The sequence below is a fragment of the Haliotis asinina genome, chromosome 6 (assembly GCF_037392515.1).
Source record: "Haliotis asinina isolate JCU_RB_2024 chromosome 6, JCU_Hal_asi_v2, whole genome shotgun sequence".
NCBI lineage: Eukaryota > Metazoa > Mollusca > Gastropoda > Lepetellida > Haliotidae > Haliotis > Haliotis asinina.
Genome location: NC_090285.1, coordinates 69,644,663 through 69,665,710, shown reverse-complemented (window position 1 = coordinate 69,665,710; position 21,048 = coordinate 69,644,663). Strand labels below are relative to the sequence as shown.

At 40.8% G+C, this 21,048-nt stretch overlaps 2 protein-coding genes across 2 annotated transcripts; one reads left to right on the top strand and one right to left on the bottom strand.

The window, feature by feature from the left end:
* Positions 1–468: 468 nt before the first annotated feature.
* On the bottom strand, positions 469–8,010 carry LOC137288024 (uncharacterized). Its single transcript, XM_067820384.1, has 4 exons — positions 7,772–8,010; positions 4,877–5,192; positions 3,606–4,529; positions 469–573 (listed from the first exon to the last, which is right to left on the bottom strand). Exons 1-4 carry the CDS (start codon positions 8,008–8,010, stop codon positions 469–471), a joined length of 1,584 nt encoding a protein of 527 aa, XP_067676485.1.
* A 1,485-nt stretch (positions 8,011–9,495) lies between these two features.
* LOC137286963 (superoxide dismutase [Cu-Zn]-like) lies at positions 9,496–17,501 on the top strand. The gene is made up of 5 exons (XM_067819021.1): positions 9,496–9,674; positions 13,277–13,373; positions 15,125–15,194; positions 15,767–15,884; positions 16,898–17,501. The coding sequence occupies exons 1-5, from the start codon at positions 9,603–9,605 to the stop codon at positions 17,003–17,005; spliced, it is 465 nt and encodes a 154-aa protein (XP_067675122.1). The 5' UTR covers positions 9,496–9,602; the 3' UTR covers positions 17,006–17,501.
* The last annotated feature ends 3,547 nt before the right edge of the window (positions 17,502–21,048 follow it).

Sequence of the window (21,048 nt, the reverse complement as noted above, 5' to 3'; positions counted from 1 at the left end):
ATCATGTTTAAACTAACAGTACTCATTTTATGTTTTCGACGATTACAATCAGTACAAAACAGATCTCCCACCAAATATAAATTATTTTATTGTAACCACTGACACGAGTGACACGCTAGTCTCCAGATGACTGACCCGAAGAAACAGACTCAACCCTCACCCAACACCCCAACATCCGCACCCATCCCCAGAGAAACCCCAATAAACAATGCTACGCACCCTAGTTTCATCTCGTCATCTTCATTGGTCCGATTCACAAAACTCTAGTACCCTAAAGATCTCGTAAGTTTCCTAATAGCACCCCTACCTCCTATACTGTAACATAGGAGGTACCAATGTTGCGAGAAAGTTTATGACAGCTTTGTGAAACGGGTCCCAGATCGCTCGTTATATGAATACGACTGGTTTGTGACCAGCATACCGGTGGTGTGTGTGTGTGTTGAGCGTTGTTGTATGTATGACGTCCCGTCAGCCGTACTCCCAGCGCTGTTTGGATTTAGTCAGTTTGTTGTGACTTTTCAGGTTGTCTATGAAAGCATCGACTTTTTGTTGGCAGTTCTGTGTCTCTCGTACCTGAAAATACAGGAGAAAAGATAAAACTACAATTCATAGTTCACGTATACTGTAGCAGTGGAACTGGATATCATATTGTCTTTGTCCATTGTCACTACAGCCTGTATTTGTACACAAGGTGGTATGTTGAACATGAAATAACAAAACCATTTAGAATGTGGTCAGATGTTAGATATGTTATGACCCGTGAAGAATAGGTCTTAAGCACCCATGCTTGTCGTAAGAGGCGACCATGGTCACATGATTGGCACGTCATCGGTACCCAATTAGGTACATCAATGCTGATGCTGTTGATCATTGGATTGTCTGGTCCAGGCTCGATTATTTACAGACCGCCACCATACAGTTAGAATATTGTTGTAAAACTAAACTCACTCACTACTCACTAACAGGCTACCCTCCTCACACACACAGCCCTAACAAGAGATGACGTCTTATACTGTATCACGACATGACGAACACCTTCTATCCACCACACCTTGCAAGCGACCTCACGTTAGTATACACGACCTTACCAAGTATAACACTTACATAAACAATACATTCCCGGCCTGCAACATCACATGAAATATTATATACATGAAATACATAATATTTATCTTTTATCTCGAATACAAATTAATGTTATCCACTATCTAAAACAACACAAATGTTTACAGTTATCATTCTGAGGTACTACCACCACTTCTAGTTAGCTCCTGTTGGTCGTGCAATACCGCTCCGAATCTCTGTGACTTCCAACACACGCTCACACACTGCCAACATATCTGATCTATAACACTTACATAAACAATACATTCCCGGCATGCAATATCACATGAAGCATTCCTTATCCTTTGTCTCGAATACAAGTTAATGTTATCCACTATCTAAAACAACAAAACTTCTCATAGTTATCATTCTGAGGTAGAACATATCTGATAGTTGTGAGGAATGCCTTATATTCATTTGAGGAGGTTGGACGGACTGATTCATGATGTAACTGAAGTAATATCCTAATAGATTATACGCAGTCAAGATAACTAATGATGACAACCCCCACCTCTGTTACCGAAACTATAGCTGCTACACACCACTGCTCATTCCGGTACTAAGGTATATTACGGGTACTGAAGCCAGAGGCTGCACACACACTCTACCTTTTATTTCAGCTTAACCACTTTGGTCCACGTACAGTTCCTACAATGAAAGTACTTTGAACAGGAGCGCCAGCGGCACATATTTAGAATTGTGAATATCGGAGGTCAATGATAGGTTTACAGTTGTGAAGATCGGAGATTAATGTCCTGTATACAGTTGTGAAGATCGCAGATTCGTCATATATTAACATTTGTGAAGATCGGAGGTCCGTGACATCTTTACAGTTATGAAGATCGGAGGTCCGTGGCATCTGTACAGTTGTGAAGATCGGAGGTCCGTGGCATCTTTATTGCCATGCTGTGTTTCGGAGGGTGGGTTTTCCTTAAGTTATCTACATATGTTGACATTTAAGAGGACATCTGCATACAATCTGGGTCCGACATCTCGAAACACACTTAAGTCTTTACTCAAAATCTCAAACTAACATTGAGATTTTGACTCAGCTGAGTTTTATACTTGTTATCGTTTCTCAAAACACACAGCTGAGTTTTAAACTCAGGATTTGAGAAGATGTCACCATGCTGTAATTGGGGTAGGGTATTCGAAATGTGGTTACTTTTTCTGCCTTAATAGCACTTTAACTCCTGGAGGTTTTCATCAATTTCACATTTGCGGATACTGGGAATTTATACATTGACATTATTTCGCTTCAGAGGGTCTGTAAGAAAAACATACATTGTCGCAAAATAATGTTAGTTTGCACACGCGCCAACTCACGCTCCCACGTAATGCACTTTCGCTATTTATCTTAGAAGTTGTTTCAAAAAGAATTTTCGAGCGAAAGCATCATTCCGTTTCTGACATACCACAAAAAGCATATAAGTTTAGTACAGATTAATGGCTGTGGCGCATTAATGCGTAAAGAACTGTCGGAAATAGGAAAAAATCCCTGTTTTTCACGTTTATCTCTACAATTTATGTGGTTGATATGCGAAGGTGCAAAATATTTGTTGACATAAGTTCGGCCTAACTACAGTTCCAGTGGTAGCGAGATGGGAAATGTGAAAAAAGAACTTTAGTGAAGAGAGATTAGTGCAAAAATGAGCAATGCGGATTAGTGCAAAAATTACAAAACAGGCTTATTTGGAACAGACCATGGCTTTATGCAAATTAGTGTGCGATAATATTGTATTCACAAAGAGCACTTTCAAACGTCCATTTTGAAATTAAAATTAGCTCCATTATAAACAATAACTGTCGTAAAAAAGTGACAACTTTCATGCCGAAAACACTAAGGATGCAGCCACCACGAGTCTCGGTATCACTACAAAAAGAAACAGGTTGGAGCGGTCGTCTCAAATGCGAAACCAGGACTGGGGAAGCAGACGATGGTTGAGATCGGGCTGGGGGACAGAGACATCAGCTAAGGTATGATAATCCCATGGGGGAATTCAAGTAGGGAAGTACAGGGCATTTCTTAACATATGTAACAATATTGAGTCCTCGTGAGAAATTTAATACGATACTTTTCTGTGAATGCCAGGTTTCATACACTTTTGCATATCTTAACATAAACTTCATGAAAGAAAGACACGGAAGATATTAATCAACAGACGAGACGAGTCAACACACATGAAAAAGCACAAAATATCTATGAGATGACGAGTAAGCATGCTTATCTGGAAGTCCTCTTGTAGGCATCCCACTGAATGATGTCCAGTTACCCAGGGAGACTATATAGAGATGTTGTACAGATGTTGTAGATTAGTTATCCCTGGTCGTTATGTCGACATATCCTATTTGTAGTTGTGTAAATTTGAGGGATACAGAGTAACAGCCTAAAAACAGTTGTTCATTTTCTATTTCAGACAGTACGTATGTAAAAACGGCCATGGATGACATTGAATTATATGACAAATCACAACTTTTTCACGGAAACTGTTTATACAAACCGCTTGTGATCGGAGGATCTGCATCTTCGACTCCTTCTGTTGTGGTGACAGGAATCTCCGATGACTTGATGTGGACCCAACGGTGGATGAGCCCCGACTTAGATTCTTCGATAGCACCCTTCTGCTGGTGTTAGACTCGGTTTGATCTGGAGAGCCCTCTGGCAGCCTGCGGGACGCTCTGTCGTCGCTTTTGTGAGACTGGGTTTCGTCCAGGCGCCTACCCGACAGCACCCTCGACGTCAAACTGCTTGTGTGAGACACCGTCCCGTCTAGGTGCCTTCCGGGGAACATATTGGACGTGACGCTGCTTGTGTGAGACCGGGTTCCGTCTCGGCGCTTCCTTGGTGACTTGTCAGACGTCGTCAAACTGATGTTGTTGTTGAACAAGGGGGAGCTCTCATGTCGCCTTGGAAGTATCTTGACGGGTTCTCTTCTGAAAGGTCCCGACAGCCGATCTGACTCACTACTTTGCTGGGTCTGCTCTATGAGCCTGAGACTCGAAGTGGCCGAGATGTTTGGGCTGGCGACAAAACGGCCTGATGGTGGGATGTGCCATCTCTCCTTTGTGAAGCACTTATCCTTTGGTTTGAAGAACTCATTGCCTACATGCTTCAACTTAAACTGACACGCGAGACACTTGGACGTTTTAGCTACTGATGGCTTAAATCTAGTGACAGCTGACTGGCTGACATTCCGTTTGTCCCGTCGGGACTGTTGTTCGGGATCATAGGCATAGTTGGCGGACGTCCTGTTTAAACACGACTCGAAGATTTCCCCGGAGTGTGAGTGTGCGCGGAGGAAGTTGTGTTTAGACGAAACTGTTTCGTCGTCTGAGACTGTGGACTTGTCAGACTGAGAGATCAACTGGGCTTCCAACTGCATAATGACCATCTCCAGTTCTTCAATTTCATGACTATAATCAATCTGCAAGTACAATAAGAACGCTTATGTACACCATAGTTATAGGATAGCCAGCGCAATACACGTGTTTCCGGGTTTCACAGAGCTTTCGGCATTCTCCAAACAAAAACGAACTCTCAGGTATACACAGAAATAGTGTTCAGTCCGGAAACCATACACACGTACATGATTAAATGTTTCATCGGGCCCCGAACCAGTGACAGCACTGGCGTTGTGCTTGACGCAGAAACCATTCTACTACTCAAAGATTCTTGATTTCTCAGTGACGGCTTTAGTCCATAGTTTTCTCATATCGCACCCGTCATATCAGGACAAACTCCGGGACAATATTAATGGTGAGACTACCTTACCTCTTCATATCCAGGGTCACGTGGCTTGCTCTCTGAAGATGCTTCACCTTCCTGTTTGTCATCGTTGACGTCGAAAACGTCATCATCTCTCCAGGTTTTATCCTTCCTCTCTGCAAGGGCGAACTGTGACGTGATGGACGTCCTGGAGTCGGTGGCGTCCTCGTCCCGCACCATGACCCCCGACTTCGGGTCACCATTTGCGTGGAACCGGAAGCCAGGTGGCAGTTTCTTCTGGTCGATGATCTCAGAGAAACTCTTGACCGACGAGGAGGAAGACAACAATGAGACAGAAGACGGGTCCTTGACGTTGACATACCTGAGAGCCAGGACAGGTGCGTGACGTTAAAGAGGTAAATATGTTGCATTTCGTTAAACTGACGAAATTGGTTGGCAAAAATTAGACATTTAGTATTACAAATAATGAAACAATGAACTGTCGAAACAAACTGTGATAAAAACATTCTAAATACAACGGATTAATTTGCTGGGATTGTACTGCAATATCTATGCACCATCTCCACAAGATTCTCGGATTATATTACGTCCCGCAGTTGACAAACATTTCACGTTAATCATAAGCCACCTAACCAGTAGGGATCTCCGATTCGGACTGGTGCTAAGCCTGTGGACTGAATGGATCGGGTGTCATCCTCATCGGAGAGCGTTGTCCATGACTGACATAGACATGGTTGACCATGTCTGTATGGATAGCTGCCAGACTACTGGCATTTACTGTGTGCGGCCCCTGCAAACCCTGGATGCCGAGATATTTTCTAAGTTTACTATTTCTGAAAGTGAACGTTATGGGAGAATTGCTGTCTCGCGGCAAAGGATCTGTATTATTATTATATAATGACTCTGAGATGTGGAACAAACATTTCCCATCTGAGAGTGTAAAAGAAACTGCAAACAGTAACCTATGGTTTGAGAAACATTTATGACTACGCGATGTTTTGATATTGCTTTGGGTATCAAACGCTCACAACAATTTGTACCGTACCCATAAAATACAGTGCAACTACAAACATGAAAACTATATACCGTGTCTTATTTCGGACACAGTTTGCAGTAAGCGTGCTAAACATACTATGACAAAACGGGGCACTTAAGTTTTACCCTTCCGATCATATGCAGAAAATACGTCAATTGGTCCCGGTTTAAGTAAATCGGGTATACTGCAATTCACGGGCCCTGGAAAATAGGGTTAGAGTTAGGTTAGGATTAGGTTCATGTTTTGTAGACTACCGTGCAACTGATCGAGTGTAATGTAAGAACAAAGATGTGTGTGAAATGAGACTGGGGTCTAAACATATGGGGTTTTTTTCATTGATACTGAATTCGAAAGATTTGTGCTTAGTTTGGTATATTCCTTTTAAACTGATCGTGTTTGTTTTGTTCGATCATGTGATACGGCTACACGATATTTTGTTGTGGATATCTAACACTAACATTTCACCAGTTCATACCGTGCCCATAACTTACAATGCGACAAACACCACGCCCCGCCCAGGCTGTTTATACATGCACGTTACGTAAAATAAATCATCATTCTTGAAAAGATAATTTATTTCATTGGAATTTCATGTCTAATCGTAGAAATATTGAAGTATTCATCATTTCAGTAACTTCACTAATATCTGAAACTAGCATGACACCTACTGCCATTACATCTGGCATGAATCAAAACTTACTTATTCAAGACTGATGACAAGAGTAAACCTACGACAACAGCAAATTCATTTGCATATTTTCCGTCCTAAAAATATAACAAGAAGTGACGTATTATGCAAATGCACCCTATCCAAGGCAGCAAATGTAATATGGTACGTTTTAAAGCCGAAAAACAATACTTTGTAACGTTGATGTTACCTTGCATCCAAATGAATACAAGTTTCAGATGGTTTGGTTGAAAACATGATCATATTACTAATGTGAATGAAATTCCTAAATACTTTTACCAATAAAACTATTTAGATTCGTTAATTGTCTTTGTAATCGTTTCACAATTTCATTTGCTTGTACCATGTACTACAGTAAGAAAACAGCAATACGGCGATAAGAGAGAGTTGCTTCAATTTTCGGGCCAAATGAGGCAATAGGGATTGCCACGATGATATTGAATAATTTGCGACTGTGTGCTTTATTGTTTGTGACAGAAATGAAAATTAAACATAAGTCACCTGAAAATATATATAAAATGTCAAATGTCAGTAGCCGTTCATAATCTCGATGGAGACAACATTAACTACCGTGATAAAATATGGTCCCGTGATAATAGGTCGCCCTGCAACAAACTAAGGTACACATATTACACTCTTTAAAAAAGTAGGGGAACTTTCAGTTTGGGTAGGAAGTGAAAACGTTGATAAACGTTTCAAGGACAGACATCTTTTATGAATGCACAACCATTTCCCCGTATAACCACCCCCTAAACACAACGTACGTGTGTAGAGCCCTTAAACCTTAAGACCTGTCGGGGTTTAAGGGCCGCACATACGTGCACAACGCAGTAGCCCCATACACGTGCATGGGGTCCCATTCTTGATTTTGATGTTTTTTCACTTAGAACATTAATTTTGACACTCATCTTGCATCACACATTTGTTAGTGTTTGTTTCTAGTCGTTTGTTTTAAAATGAAAATTGTATACAAGCAAAAAACATGCCATACACCAATCATTTTTTAGAAATCGACTACATTCCAACTATGGTTGTAAGGAAGTGCAAATGCACTCTCAAAACATTCAATAATATCATATCAACAGTGATTGACTCTGATAAATCTCCTAAATATTTCCAATCGTAAATAGAAAATGGAGATCCAATACGTTTTTTAAGAGATATATTTGGCAAAAGTCAATAGATTGCATTTGGCTAAACGCATGTATTAACGAACCTTGAAGATAACGAATTCTGTAAAACTCTTTGTTCCCTGGACTTTTCCGATAACCTCTTGAATTTCTGTTTATCAAGCTCTTCCAACCTCTGCAACAGCTTTGCGAGTTCAACTGCATTTTGAGGACATTCAATCAATTTAGCATCAAAATATACAGGACCGAGTTTTTCTTTCAGATCTTGCAGGGCTTTTGACGGAGCCAAGAATTCTCTCCTTCTGTGTGGAAACACTACACTCATTTCATTTCTCACTCCACATTATGCACATCAAACAACTGTTATGAAACAGGAAATACATATCTGTGACGTCGGCATCACCATGCATTACGTCATAAATTTCTACTAGTAACAATGATACTCTATGACGTCATGTTATTGTAAGGCATCAAGAACACATCTGTTCGCCGATCTGTGTCTTTGCATGTCGACATGTTGTGCACGTTTTATTGTGATAATTTATAAAGATAGGACACAGAATATCGAGCACACACTAGGGGTACAGCAATGTACACTTATATCACTCGGATATAGGGTGAGGATGATGGTGAGTTAGTTTTACGCCTCACTCAGCAATATTCCAGCCATATGGTGGCGGTCTGTAAATAATCGAGTCTGGACCAGACAATCCAGTGATCAACAACATGAGCATCGATCTGCGCCATTGGGAACCGATGACATGTATTAACCAAGTCAGCGAGCCTCACCACCCGATCCCGTTAGTCGCCTCTTACGACAAGCATAGTCGCCTTTTACGGCAAGCATGGGTTGCTGAAGGCCTATTCTACCCCGGGACCTTCACGGGTCCACTCGGATATAAACAGTAGGTCTACACTGTGGGTGGTCTGTTCTCGTCCACATTGGCGCGTCGTATCTTGGTGAATATGTGAATAAAGCCGATACATTAACAACACGCAGGGAAAATACAGAGGGACATTGTATTACACTTAAACATTCCTAACCACTAATTACTAGTATTAGGGCGGCGGGGTAGCTTAGTGGTTAAAGTTTTCGCTAGTCACGCTGAAGGACCCAGTTCGATTCCCCACATGGCTACAATGTTTGAAGACCATTTATGGTGTCACCCGCCATGCTATTGCTGGATATTGCTATATCGTCTGCTGATTATGGGGTTTGTTTTATTAGAGTAATTAGAATAATATGCATATTCCCGAAATTGTATTCTAAAAATATTACTGTCAGCTCAGTTAATCAGCAAGATGACTACATTCATTTCATATAAACAGTTTTACCTTACTGTAATCATTATTTAAGTAAGGGTCGAACAGAGACCATATGCCGATATATGGTATCTGGGTCGAAGAATAAAATTACAGAAAATAGTGAGCTGTGATGCATTGAACTACATAGGACAATGAGAGAGCTTCCCTTCCCTCCCCTTCAAATTATGTAGTACTGAGGGTGTTTTGCAAGCCCCCACAAATGATATTTCAAAGATGGACTGGAATGTCAGAGCAGACCAACATGTGTCCGGGCGAGCAACCGCAACAGCTGTCCCATCCTGAGAGAAACAAGTCAATGAGGTGCAAGGTTCCCTCGTTCTATAAATAGATACACCAACAAAGGTGAGATAACTCCGATTGGGAGTTTTAGTGGTTTTACTGGAAATTTTGGTATTGTGTTAGAATAAATATGATTCGCAGGAAACTGCTTATACCCGTCTGGAATCGACTCGTTATTGACAAGGCAAAATTACTGGATAGGTTTGAGTCCGTTCCTGTTTGATTTGCACACGACACTTGGGCGACCATTACGGTGCAGTTCTTCACATTCTCATCTGCAAGTGCTGCGAAGTGGAATTCTGAAAGTGAAACATGTCTATAAAAGCAGTTTGTGTGCTGAAAGGAACAGGAACAGTCGAGGGAACAATTCACCTCTCGCAGGCGGTGTGACAATTTGTATTTGTTACCGAGCGTCTTTATTTGTGTAGAGTAGATAGCAATGTCAGCGTGCTCTTGCCTAAGTTCAAAGTTGCAAGCCATGTTGCAACTACTGCATGCCTATGTTGAACGATAGGTCTATATACTTTTCAAGACTGCATTCACCGAGTTAACGTGATCATGTTCTATTTTTGGCAAACCCACATCACACTACAGTTTGGGCAAGTTTGTCACCCCTGAGTTTAACCGAATGTGATATTTGAGTTCGAGTGATGGATCTTGTGTTCGTGTTATGTCCGTTCCGGCAACACTAACTCTACTGTGATGTAGATATACCGGTTGCAGTGAAGAACTGTAGGTGGTTAGATCTTTTTCTGATTGGAATATTTGCTCGTATTTTACATTTAGGCAGCATTGCTATGTCTAATGTGGCGCTAATGTGGGACTCAAATATGTTACTTTGGTACATTTTGTGTGATGTTTAATTGATATTCATTAACCTATGCGTTTAAAAATAACACGTTCATGAGCAAATGTGTATTTGGGTTGGCCACAAATTGTTTTAGTGGAAGTGCATAAACTGGCAAACTACTGTGATGGTCTTGCACCCTGTACATTACGCTTTATTTGACCTTTAGTTATTTTTGCGAGTCCTCTAGAAATTGATGTGTTAAGTTTTCTTAATAATTCTAGTATATATCAGTTTATCAATATTGTTTGGTATGGGGGAACAGGAGGAACTTTAACCCCAGTAATTAGTTTGACTGCAATTACCTGAGTTTGATGATACAGAGTTGTGCCAAAAGTATTCAAACACTTGGCGTAATATCCATACTGGCTAGCAACCAGTTATTGCTGCATACCAGTGATCGCCAACACCTGGATACTGTCAACCAACAGAAGCTCATTGATCGTCTACAGCACCAGTATGGGATACACTGAAATGTTTTGTGGTGATGTTCCTCGTATCCACAGGCAAACTGTAGTGCAAATCTGGTTGCGCAACATAGCGAATATGACCAGTCTTCTTATAAGCGAGCAAAACTTGGAAACGCACTTACCTCGCTTCGGTTCAAAAAATGTTTTGCTTATCAAAATAAAATATTGCCAGCATCAAAGGTACACTCCCATTTCCTCACTTGGTTGTGACCTCAGATTTTTGAAACAATATTTAATGATTACTCATGTGAAATATGTTTTATTCAACATTTTAAGTGCCGCTCGAGGTATTCAGATCGTTCTTCGCCTCCATTACCCCTGTTATCTTCCGGTTCAACAGAGTGAAGGAACAAGAATAAGCAGAAATGAAAAAGAAAGACCATATTGCATAATTTTATCATGAACTTATGGGAGTTTATTTGTCTTAACTGTCGTCTTATTGTTAGATTTTTTGTAACATTTTTTCTACAATGTAGACGCTTTTGGCGTAGTTGCGTTTGAAACGAGAGGTAACTCTTTATGTATTACATACGGAATAATAACCTGTTCCTTCTCTGTGTTGAACCGGAAGCTGGCAGGGTAGTGAAGGTGAAGAACGGTCTGATGTACCACGAGTTGAATAAAACATATTTTACATGAGTGATTATAAATTCTGGGGTTGCAAATCCGAGAGCACACCCCAGTGAGGAAATGGGAGTGTACCTTTGGTGGTGGCAATATTTTATTTTGATATGAAAAATATTTTTTGAACCAAAGCGAGGTAAGTGCCTTGCCAACATTTGCTTGCTTTGCTTGCATACAAGAAAACTGGTCATATTCTCTATGCTGCACAATCCCATTTGTGCTACAGTTTGCATGTGCTCATATCTGACAGGGAGGACACAATCCATTCAAGACAATGTGTTCCCCCAGGAATCAGTGCTAGGCCCAATGATGTTCACCATATACACCAGACCACTGGGACAGCTCATTCATGATCATGAGACAGATTACCATTTTTACGCTGACGATGCTCAGCTGTCTGACAATTATACTTTAGACCAGGATAACCAGTCACTGACATGTCTGAAAAGGGAGCAATGTCTTTCAGATGTTAGATCATGGATGACATAAAACAAGCTGGTACTTAATGATAATAGAACCGAGGTTACCCATGCTCCGATTTCCCTGACTACAGAAATGCCGGATTCCTATCATCAGGATTGAGACACAAACATAGTGTTTTCCCCTGTGGTAAAGAATCTTGTTATTTTAAGAAACAATGGAGCAAATCATTAAAACTAAAAAATGGCCATAAGTGATTGCTAGCCAGTAGACTTACATAATAGGTTTGTGTAGTGTAAATAATTTTGCATATTTGTTAGGAATCATCTTACCTACAATCACATGATTTGTTTATTTTTATATTGCTTATCATTTTTTGTATCAAATAGCAACAGTTTAATCAACATGTGTACAGCACTATGAACTCTTTTAACATTAAGTCAGATCATATCACATGAATATGTTTTCCTCATCTGCTAAACATAGTTTTATCATGTTTTGTCCTATTGTATCTTAACATAATGGAAGACTTCTGAAATTGCTACTCCAAGAAATGTTTTCTCATTAAAATTTAGTGGGGATACGGGCAGAAATCTTTCTTGTCCGTTGATATATACAATGTCCTTAGTTAAACAGTGGTTAGGGAATTGAACTGAAATTGTGTGCGCATAGCAGAGATAATTTCAAATTTGTCTGTCAAATTTGATGAAAATCCATCCTAAACTCACTTCATGAAATTATTTCTCCTTCACTGAAATAACCTGTAAGGAAATGATGTCAAGTGTCTGAATACTCTTTGCCTGACTCTATATCTCTACATCTGGCCAATGAGATGTACAGAACATTTCATACTGTGAAAACTCGAGGCAATACTGGTCAGTGTACCTTTGATGTTTACAGATGAGCAAGAATTCCTAATAATTGACTTCTTTCATTCAGTGAGTGTTGTGTACCACAGTAGTTAAATCTGGAATTACCTGAACAAAATGTCATGTTTGGAGTTTATAAAAGAAAAATCAATCAACCTGTTTTACCTGTCTAGCAAAGAAACTGTGCAGATAGACATATACATATACCTCTGCTTAGAGGTGACATGATTAATAATAATAAGATGGTAGTTGATCTTAGTACAAGCTGACAGCAGACTAGTAACAGGTGTTTATGGAATGATTTCATGTAAACTAGAAAACGTCAGCAGCTGATCATATTCTAAGAATTCATTGCTTTCTCGATGACAGTCAGAAGACTGCTAACATGTGTCTAGCCAGCCTGTCTTCTGGTTTGAGGGGGTGGGGTAGGGTAGGGTAGGGTAGGTTGGTGGTTGAAGCATTTCCATGTCACGCTGAAGACTCGGGTACAATGAACCAAGTCACAGAGCTACACTGTCTAATCCAGTCAGTCACCTCTTGCAACAAGTATAGATTGTTAGGGATGTACTTTGTAGCAGGCAGGTTGCACCATTTGTTCATGATGAAAATTTATACATTGAACATTGTTTGAAATCTATAAGGGGAAGGGAAGGGGGTCTTTGAGATTTATCTCCTATTATGTTTGAATCTTGTGTCCAGGTTAATCTTCAGCTCATAAATCCAACAGTTCAAACAGTGATACCCATGACCTTGTAGGATCCAGACGGACCAGTGACTGTGACGGGCACCATCAGCGGCCTGACAGAAGGTTTACATGGCTTCCATGTCCACGAGTTTGGAGATGCCACAAATGGTAATCTTATTGTTTATTGTTATATATAGTGATGTGCCATAATTATGTCATAAAGTGGCTGCCAGCTGGCAGTGGCCAGTAGGTTGGGTAAATTAGATAGTCTGGTATGCCATATATACAAAACAATAAGGTCCCAAATTTTACAGTTAAGAGATCACAGGTCACCTTATGGGAATAACTCTCGTCATCTGCTGCACATAAACAAAGTCAAGGTCAAGTTGACAAGATGGGGAAAAAATAATTATAGAAATGAATTTAAGTGGATTCAAACAGTCAGATATTGCAGATGCTGTCCAGAGGGATCAAAGCACAATTTGTAAGTTTTTGAAAAGGATTGAAATAAGTAAAGATGAGGACAGCAGAAACAGACGTGGTAAACCTCCTCTTTTGACATAGAGGGCAGACCGTGTGCTAATGAGAACTGTTAAAACTAACAGAAGATCTCTTGAAGACATCACAAGTATTGTTAATAAAAGATTACCAACCAAGTAAGCAAAAGGACTGTTCAGAGGCATTTGCAGAAACTCAAGGAGAGAAAAAGGCTTGTTAGAAAGAAATTAACGGTAAATTCTGTGAATAGACTCAGAAGAATGGCATGGTGTCGGACACGTTTGCATTGGAAAACTGAAACAAATTGGTGCAAAGTAATTTTTAGTGATGAGAGTCAAGTGGTCCTTGGGAAAAAGTAACAAAATTTCTGTGTGGAGCACACCTGGAGAGGAGTATAGACCCGTTTGTGCCGGCACCAGGTGTGCTGATTTCCAGCACAGCGGTGGACTGTCTGTGATGATTTGGGGGGTATTTCCTTTCATGGAGCTGGTACACTGGTTCAGATTGATGGAACTATCAACAGTGAGAAGTATGTTTCTATTTTAGATGACAATATATTTCCTGTTCTTGCCAAACACTTCCCAAATGATGATTATCTTTTCCAAGAGGACAGTGCTCCATGTCATGAATCTTGTTTCACTAGAGAATGGAAAACAACAAACAATATCAAGTCTTTACTATGGCCATCACAGACACCAGACTTAAACATTATTGAAAATTTGTGGTTATTGGTTAAAATCAGGTTGCAGCGAGTTGCCCACACCATCAAAACAAAAGAGGAACTTTTTCAGCTGATTCTCAGGATTTGGCAAGCCATACCTCACCATCATAGTCAGGCACTGTATCTGTCTATTCCACGAAGGATAAGAGCTGTGAGGATTAATAAGGGTCATATCACTAAATATTAACCAACCAAACTTTCTTGAGTAGGGTAAGTAACCATTACTTTTCACTTTTCTTAAACAGTCTGCCAAAATTAACCTCAAACATGGCTGCCATTTTATGACATAATTATGGCGCATTACTGTAGATGTGGCATTAGTGTTGATTTAGTGATTCATAGTGTACTGTGTAAACAATGGTAGGTTTGTCGGGGAGGGATGTGGGACATTTACCACATTGAAAATAGTGCATATAACGTGGTAGTTAGTATTGACACGTCCACTTTCAAAGTCAATTCATGTGGGTTGGGTTTGTGAAATGTATGTGAACTAATTATGGAATTACTTTGACTATTTAATGTTTTCAGTAGTTTCTATTCAATATTCCTCCTTTAAATTGTTTTCGCTATCAAATGATGTAGTTATATTTGTATTGCATTAATAAGTTCTGTGTATTTCTAAATGCCTTGTGTGTTTACTATGGCAAGTATGTGACTTTTGCCCAATTTGAAGTAAACTGATATTGTGACATGTTGATAGGCTGCACCAGTGCAGGGCCACACTTCAACCCTTTCAAAAAGACACATGGCGCACCAGAAGATGAAAATAGGTAACAAAGGACACTGCTAGGTAGCATTACTTCTGCAGCAGTCAAGAATATTTTACCGTGGAATGGATATATTCTACTGTGTGTGGTTTAACTTCCTTAAGTATTGACCCGTGAAGGTCCCGGGGTAGAATAGGCCTTCAGCAACCCATGCTTGCCATAAAAGGCGACTATGCTTGTCGTTAGAGGCGACTAAAGGGATCGAGTGGTCAGGCTCACTGCCTTGGTTGACACAAGTCATCGTTCCCAATGGCACAGATCAATGCTCATGTTGTTGATCATTGGATTGTCTGGTCCAGACTTGATTATTTACAGACCGGCGCCATATAGATGGAATATTGCTGAGTGCAGCGTAAAATTAAACTCGCTCACTCACTCACTCTTGGTGTATAAAATACAACATTGATTCATCTCTTGGTGTATTGAATACACCATTAGCACAATTCTTAATGTTTTGAGTATCCACTAAATCTGCAAATAATATGAGTCCAGCACAAACATTCCTGAGGATGTCTTAAATGTGATTGTGAGAATTTCACAGGAAGTTGACTCATGTTATATTTGTGTTTACACAGACATGCTGGTGACCTTGGCAACATCGTTGCCAATGCTGATGGAGTAGCAGACATCAAGATTGATGACCAGATCATAACTTTGACAGGCGTCAGATCAATCATTGGCAGAACTATAGTTGTAAGTGAATACCTGTGTTAGTGAATGTCTGTGTTGGAACTATAGTTAGTGAATGTCTGTGTCAGAGCTATAGTTGTTGGTGAATAGGGCTGTCACGATGCATCCAACTGTCAATACCCTGAAATTGTCGATAGCAATTAATTGTTGTATGTGTGATTATCAATGGTTTAGTAATTGACTTCAGCTGATTAAAGTGCAGCACAAAATACAGGAAGTACCAGATTCAGTCAGTTTTATTTAGAGTTATCTGCCCCTGTTAAGCAAACATGTCAGTTATCTGAAGACACTGAAACTACTTGAATTTGTTGTTATTTCATATAACCGTACATTTCTGTGGGAAATGACATTAAATGAGACAATTCAAAGAAAAATATTGCAATAGTTGGTCATAGGATGCTATCATTATCACAATAGTATGTTGCAATAGACTATCGCCATGACAATAGTTGTTTCACCCTCAGTAGTCACCCCTATTAGTGAATGCCTATGTAGATGCTTGTAGTTATCCCCCTTTGCTGCCAAGGTCCACTGCAAGAAACCTGTACTGTTTGTCCAATGAGCAGGAAAGTTAAAGTAATAATACAGTGATGTTAACCATACATACATACATACATACATACATACATACATACATACACACATACACACACACACACACACACACACACACACACACACACACACACACACACATCAGTTCAAGTTCACTCTCTAGCCTTATATATATAAATATTCGTCAGCGACATAAAATAGTGTGTTCTTGTTGCTAAGAAATAACCTTTCACTTGCTGAAATAAACATCAAGGAGATGAAACTGTTTCTTGATGTTTGTACAAAGTGTGGAACACCTACCCAATTAAGTGTGTTTCCATGTCTCCTCCTCATTTGTCAAGTGAAATATTAAAGGATAACTATAAACATAAAATAGTAATACACAGGAAGTTTCTTAGATCGACTGTTTTTTATCATCCTGGTTTGATCTTATGTGGTGGTTTGACACTTCCTCTTTGCAGGTGCATGCTGGAGAAGACGACCTGGGTAAGGGAGGCAACGAAGAAAGTTTGAAGACAGGGAATGCTGGCGGTCGATCGGCTTGTGGTGTGATTGGTATTACCAAGTGACTTCAAGTTGCGAACCGCTACACTGTCACGTCCAACTGGAGCTGTCAGCACCATGTGGTGTCTTACCCTTAGCATAGACGGGAAGATGTTGTACTAAATCATGTTAAGTTCTTACACATTGGACGTATAGTCACCCATGTTCAGATTGGCTACTGTTGAAAGATACATCAATCATGTGATGTTGTTTTGTAGGAAACTTGGAACATTTAAGTAGGTGTTGATAAAATATTAAGGTAAAAAAGACCTCCCAACCAACTATTTTTTGGAGCTTTCTGTTTTGTTATGGATGACTAAGTATTTGTTGTGAAATGTTTATGTGCTTTAGGTCTGACACCATTGCTTTCATTCCAAGACTGTATGTATGCAGACTGATTATATATCCTTGAGCTTGTTGAAGGAGTTTATGTTGAATGTAAATCCATGATCGAATGTTGCACAATATGTGGTGGGGTAATCACTGTCTCTAATCAAACAGAATAAATCCTACTGTTGTTTACTTGGTTGGTTGTACTATGTGAGTGAATGCTACAGCCAAGACTTTTGAAACTCAATGAGTGAGTCAAGGTTTTCAGTAGTATAATTAATAGTGGCACAAGATCACTATTAATTATTCTATCATTTAATAGCAATAACAAAGATCTAGATCCCTTTTGAAAACACTAGACCCAAAATGACACAACCTGTCTCCCATTCACACAAGCTCACAGTGGACACAGTGAGCTGGCCTATTCACTTTACTACGCGAATGTCTAAATGGAAAACTGGGTCACAGCAGTGTGTGCGATCGCTAAACTAATTTAAAAAAGGCACCACCTGTCTGTATTCACTGTTGTGTCTACCCCTGCTGTGGGCATCTTGACTACTCCCAACAAATCAAGAGCCTTAAACCTGTAGGGCACTATGAGTTTTGGCAACCCAATGTCTTTCGAGATTTCCCAATTAGATACTGGTGCCCAAGTAGGTATACAGCAACCTATCTATATTTCCAGAAATATGGCAGCCGAAGCAGCTTTCGTAAATATGGGCTTGCGAGTCGAAAAAGCGGTGGCATACCACCTCCTACTGGAAAATAACGTGGGAAGCAATCTTCTACCAGACATTGCCCATGTAGACTTGATGCCATCTCGATGGCAATCTAGGCAAAACAAACCTCCAACTGCTGGAAGGCCTGCCCACGTTTGTGGACAATATATATTCTTCGGCGGAAAGACTTGTGTCTATCGAAAAGGAGCCGTGTATTGCGCCATTGGAGAAAAAGGAACAGCATCTATTGTAGTTTCCAATATAGTGAATGCAGTACGCGAATCTTTCATGCAAGAGGAGGGCTATATGCAAACCAAAATCGTACATACACTACAATATGCCATAGATGCACCCTCTGCAATACAGAGCGCTGTATGAAGGATTGTGAAAGAAACCAACTGTGCATCAATGGTACAATGGGAATCTCTACACGTGGGCCACCCAATATTCGGAATATTTGTAGCAAAAGTGGATGTCTCGGAAATACCCATAGAGCAAATACAAGCCAATATTTCTAAGTTCGAATGAATTCTGTTGGGACATGGCTATGGTCTGTATTCTGTCGACTATACAAGGGATTTCTCTGGCACCCTAGATAGAAAGTGTCTCGTTGAATACCTCCAAAGAATACATGACTTTCAAAACCAAAGATATCTTGCAACTGCCATGAACTACAAAGGGCCCACCATCCTGGACAATACAAGGAGTGTAGGCAACCACGTCTGTACTTTGATTGGAACCTGGAACATGCGAATAACATTCTATAACATGCGAACAAAAATCTACAACAAGGTAGTTTCCAATTTCGAAGCCGGAGAAGTACAAGAACACATCGGTAGCCATTTGGCCGACTATGCAGATTGTTCCAACCAACACTTGCGGAAAATCTTTCTCCATCCAGATGTCCAGGCTAGAGGTACTCGCATAGAGGTCTCTTTGAACCAACACCACAATGGCAAACGATTTGGTGGATGAAGCACTAGAGCTGTTCTTGGGGGGAAAACCTATTTGTTGTACAACCACCAGCAAAACAGTGGGAGAATCTATCGAAATGTCTAGACCGTTGCATGGTGCTTGCAGACAGACCCCAGGGGACCATCTTTTGGGTTGGTATGCACACACAGGCACGGGAAGAGTATCCGGAATCCAAGTACAACCAACCAAAGCCAACGTGGAAGACGATGCTAGATGGAACCACACTGTAAAATGGGCTACAGCTGATTTTGGATTCCGCACGTGTCCTCTATTCCGAGTAGACATTTTGGCTGCCACAGCTACAGGAGTAGAAATAGGACCACTACGATGCTACACAAAAGCTCTCCATACAAGAACTGTACTATCTCGAAGTCGTAGGCCAACACAGCTACATCCCCAATCCAGATAGAGTGCTACCCCCAAACAAACATGTTGCTTTCAAAAATGCCATTGGTGTAGAAACTTTGAAATACGAGATAGAGGAGGTACCGGAAATCGTGGTTGGTTGTAGTATACTGTGCGGGTTGACGAGAGATCACGAAAGACGATTAGAAGCAATTTTGCATGCTGCCAATGCAGAAGAATGGTGTAGAGATGCATGGAATCATCTAGAGTCAATGCGAGAGGAATACAAACAGAACAAAGAAAAAAGAATGGAGGAAGTCCATCGCCTCGAAGAGATCGTCGCTGCTTTCGAAAAAAGCACTGGGAAGAATCGTAAACAGTCTCTCCTGCCCTAGCACAATCCGCCTGTTTTGTCTTTTGGAGAAGAAACCTATTCCATTCCCGGATGGCGCATTCAGAAATCAAAATGGGACTCCAGCAAGACTTCCTACCGAGTGCTTGTGGAAAACAACGACGAACCAATAGCAATTTGGGCAAACAAAGGGTTGGAACGAATTCTTTTGGCATATGCCACCAAAAGGATACTTGTCTTCAGAGGACATCCAAGAAATACGCTCCCTTCGCAGTGTGGTCGCTTCAAGGTCAAAAAACACTTCGGTATTGGATCCACAAGGCTGTACGAGATATGGAATCCGGCCACGGAACCATCTACTGGAGAGAAAGCTCCAAATCCAGTGTCCACAGACGCATTGCCCTTGGCCATCTTGCCCTCGAGCGAGCCGTCTACCGACATCGTATTGCCTGCTGCAGAACCACCATCTACTGTGCCCAGCATGCAGGACTTGTACAGCCGCTTGGGGAGACTTGAGGCTCATGTGGAGCAAACTGCGTTGATGGCAGCTGGTGTGGAGCAAACCACGAATACATTGCTGGCTGCCACAAATTTGTTGGCCGACATCTTGTCGAGGCTGGGCAAGGAAGAACTCCTAGAGGTCGAGGAGAATATAGAAGAGGAACAAGAAGAGACCCATCTGGATATCCAGAAGGTGCTGCAGATGCTAGAAACATCCCAAAAGAGGGCCAAAGTCCAGGGGCCCCGTCCACATGGAGTAGAAAATGTATGCTCCTCGAACTACAAGCGATGTATATTTTTTGTCTGCATGCAATGGGTGTGTTGTAAAATATCTCGAAACTTTCGGGTCTTTTTTTCCATTGCATTGGGGTTGCCAAAAATCATAGTGCCCTACAGCTTTTAAGGATCTTTTAATAAAGTTTGCAATTCAGCCTTTTTCATACGAGAGTATCCCCGCAAACCAAGCCCCCTCGCCCTCATTCGTAGTTCATGTACTGTCGGCATATTGCAATCATGTGAATCATTTCTCTAATAGTTTGTCAGCCGACGCAAGACTGCACACTGCTGAAACCCAGTTATCCATTTAAACAATCATGTAGTAAAGGGAATAGCCAGTCGACAGTGGTTGTTGCCCTCCACTGTGAGCTTGTGTGAATGGGAGATGGGTTGTGTCACTTCGGGTCTAGTGTTTTCAAAGGGGTCTAGATCTTTGTTATTGGTTATTGATCTAGTGACACTATTAATTATACTACTTTTTCGGTTGAAAGAGTCAGGATGGCGGAACCCAGAACTGGTCGACATACCCATGTTTACCTTATACTGTGGTAGCTAAACCAGGGTACATACA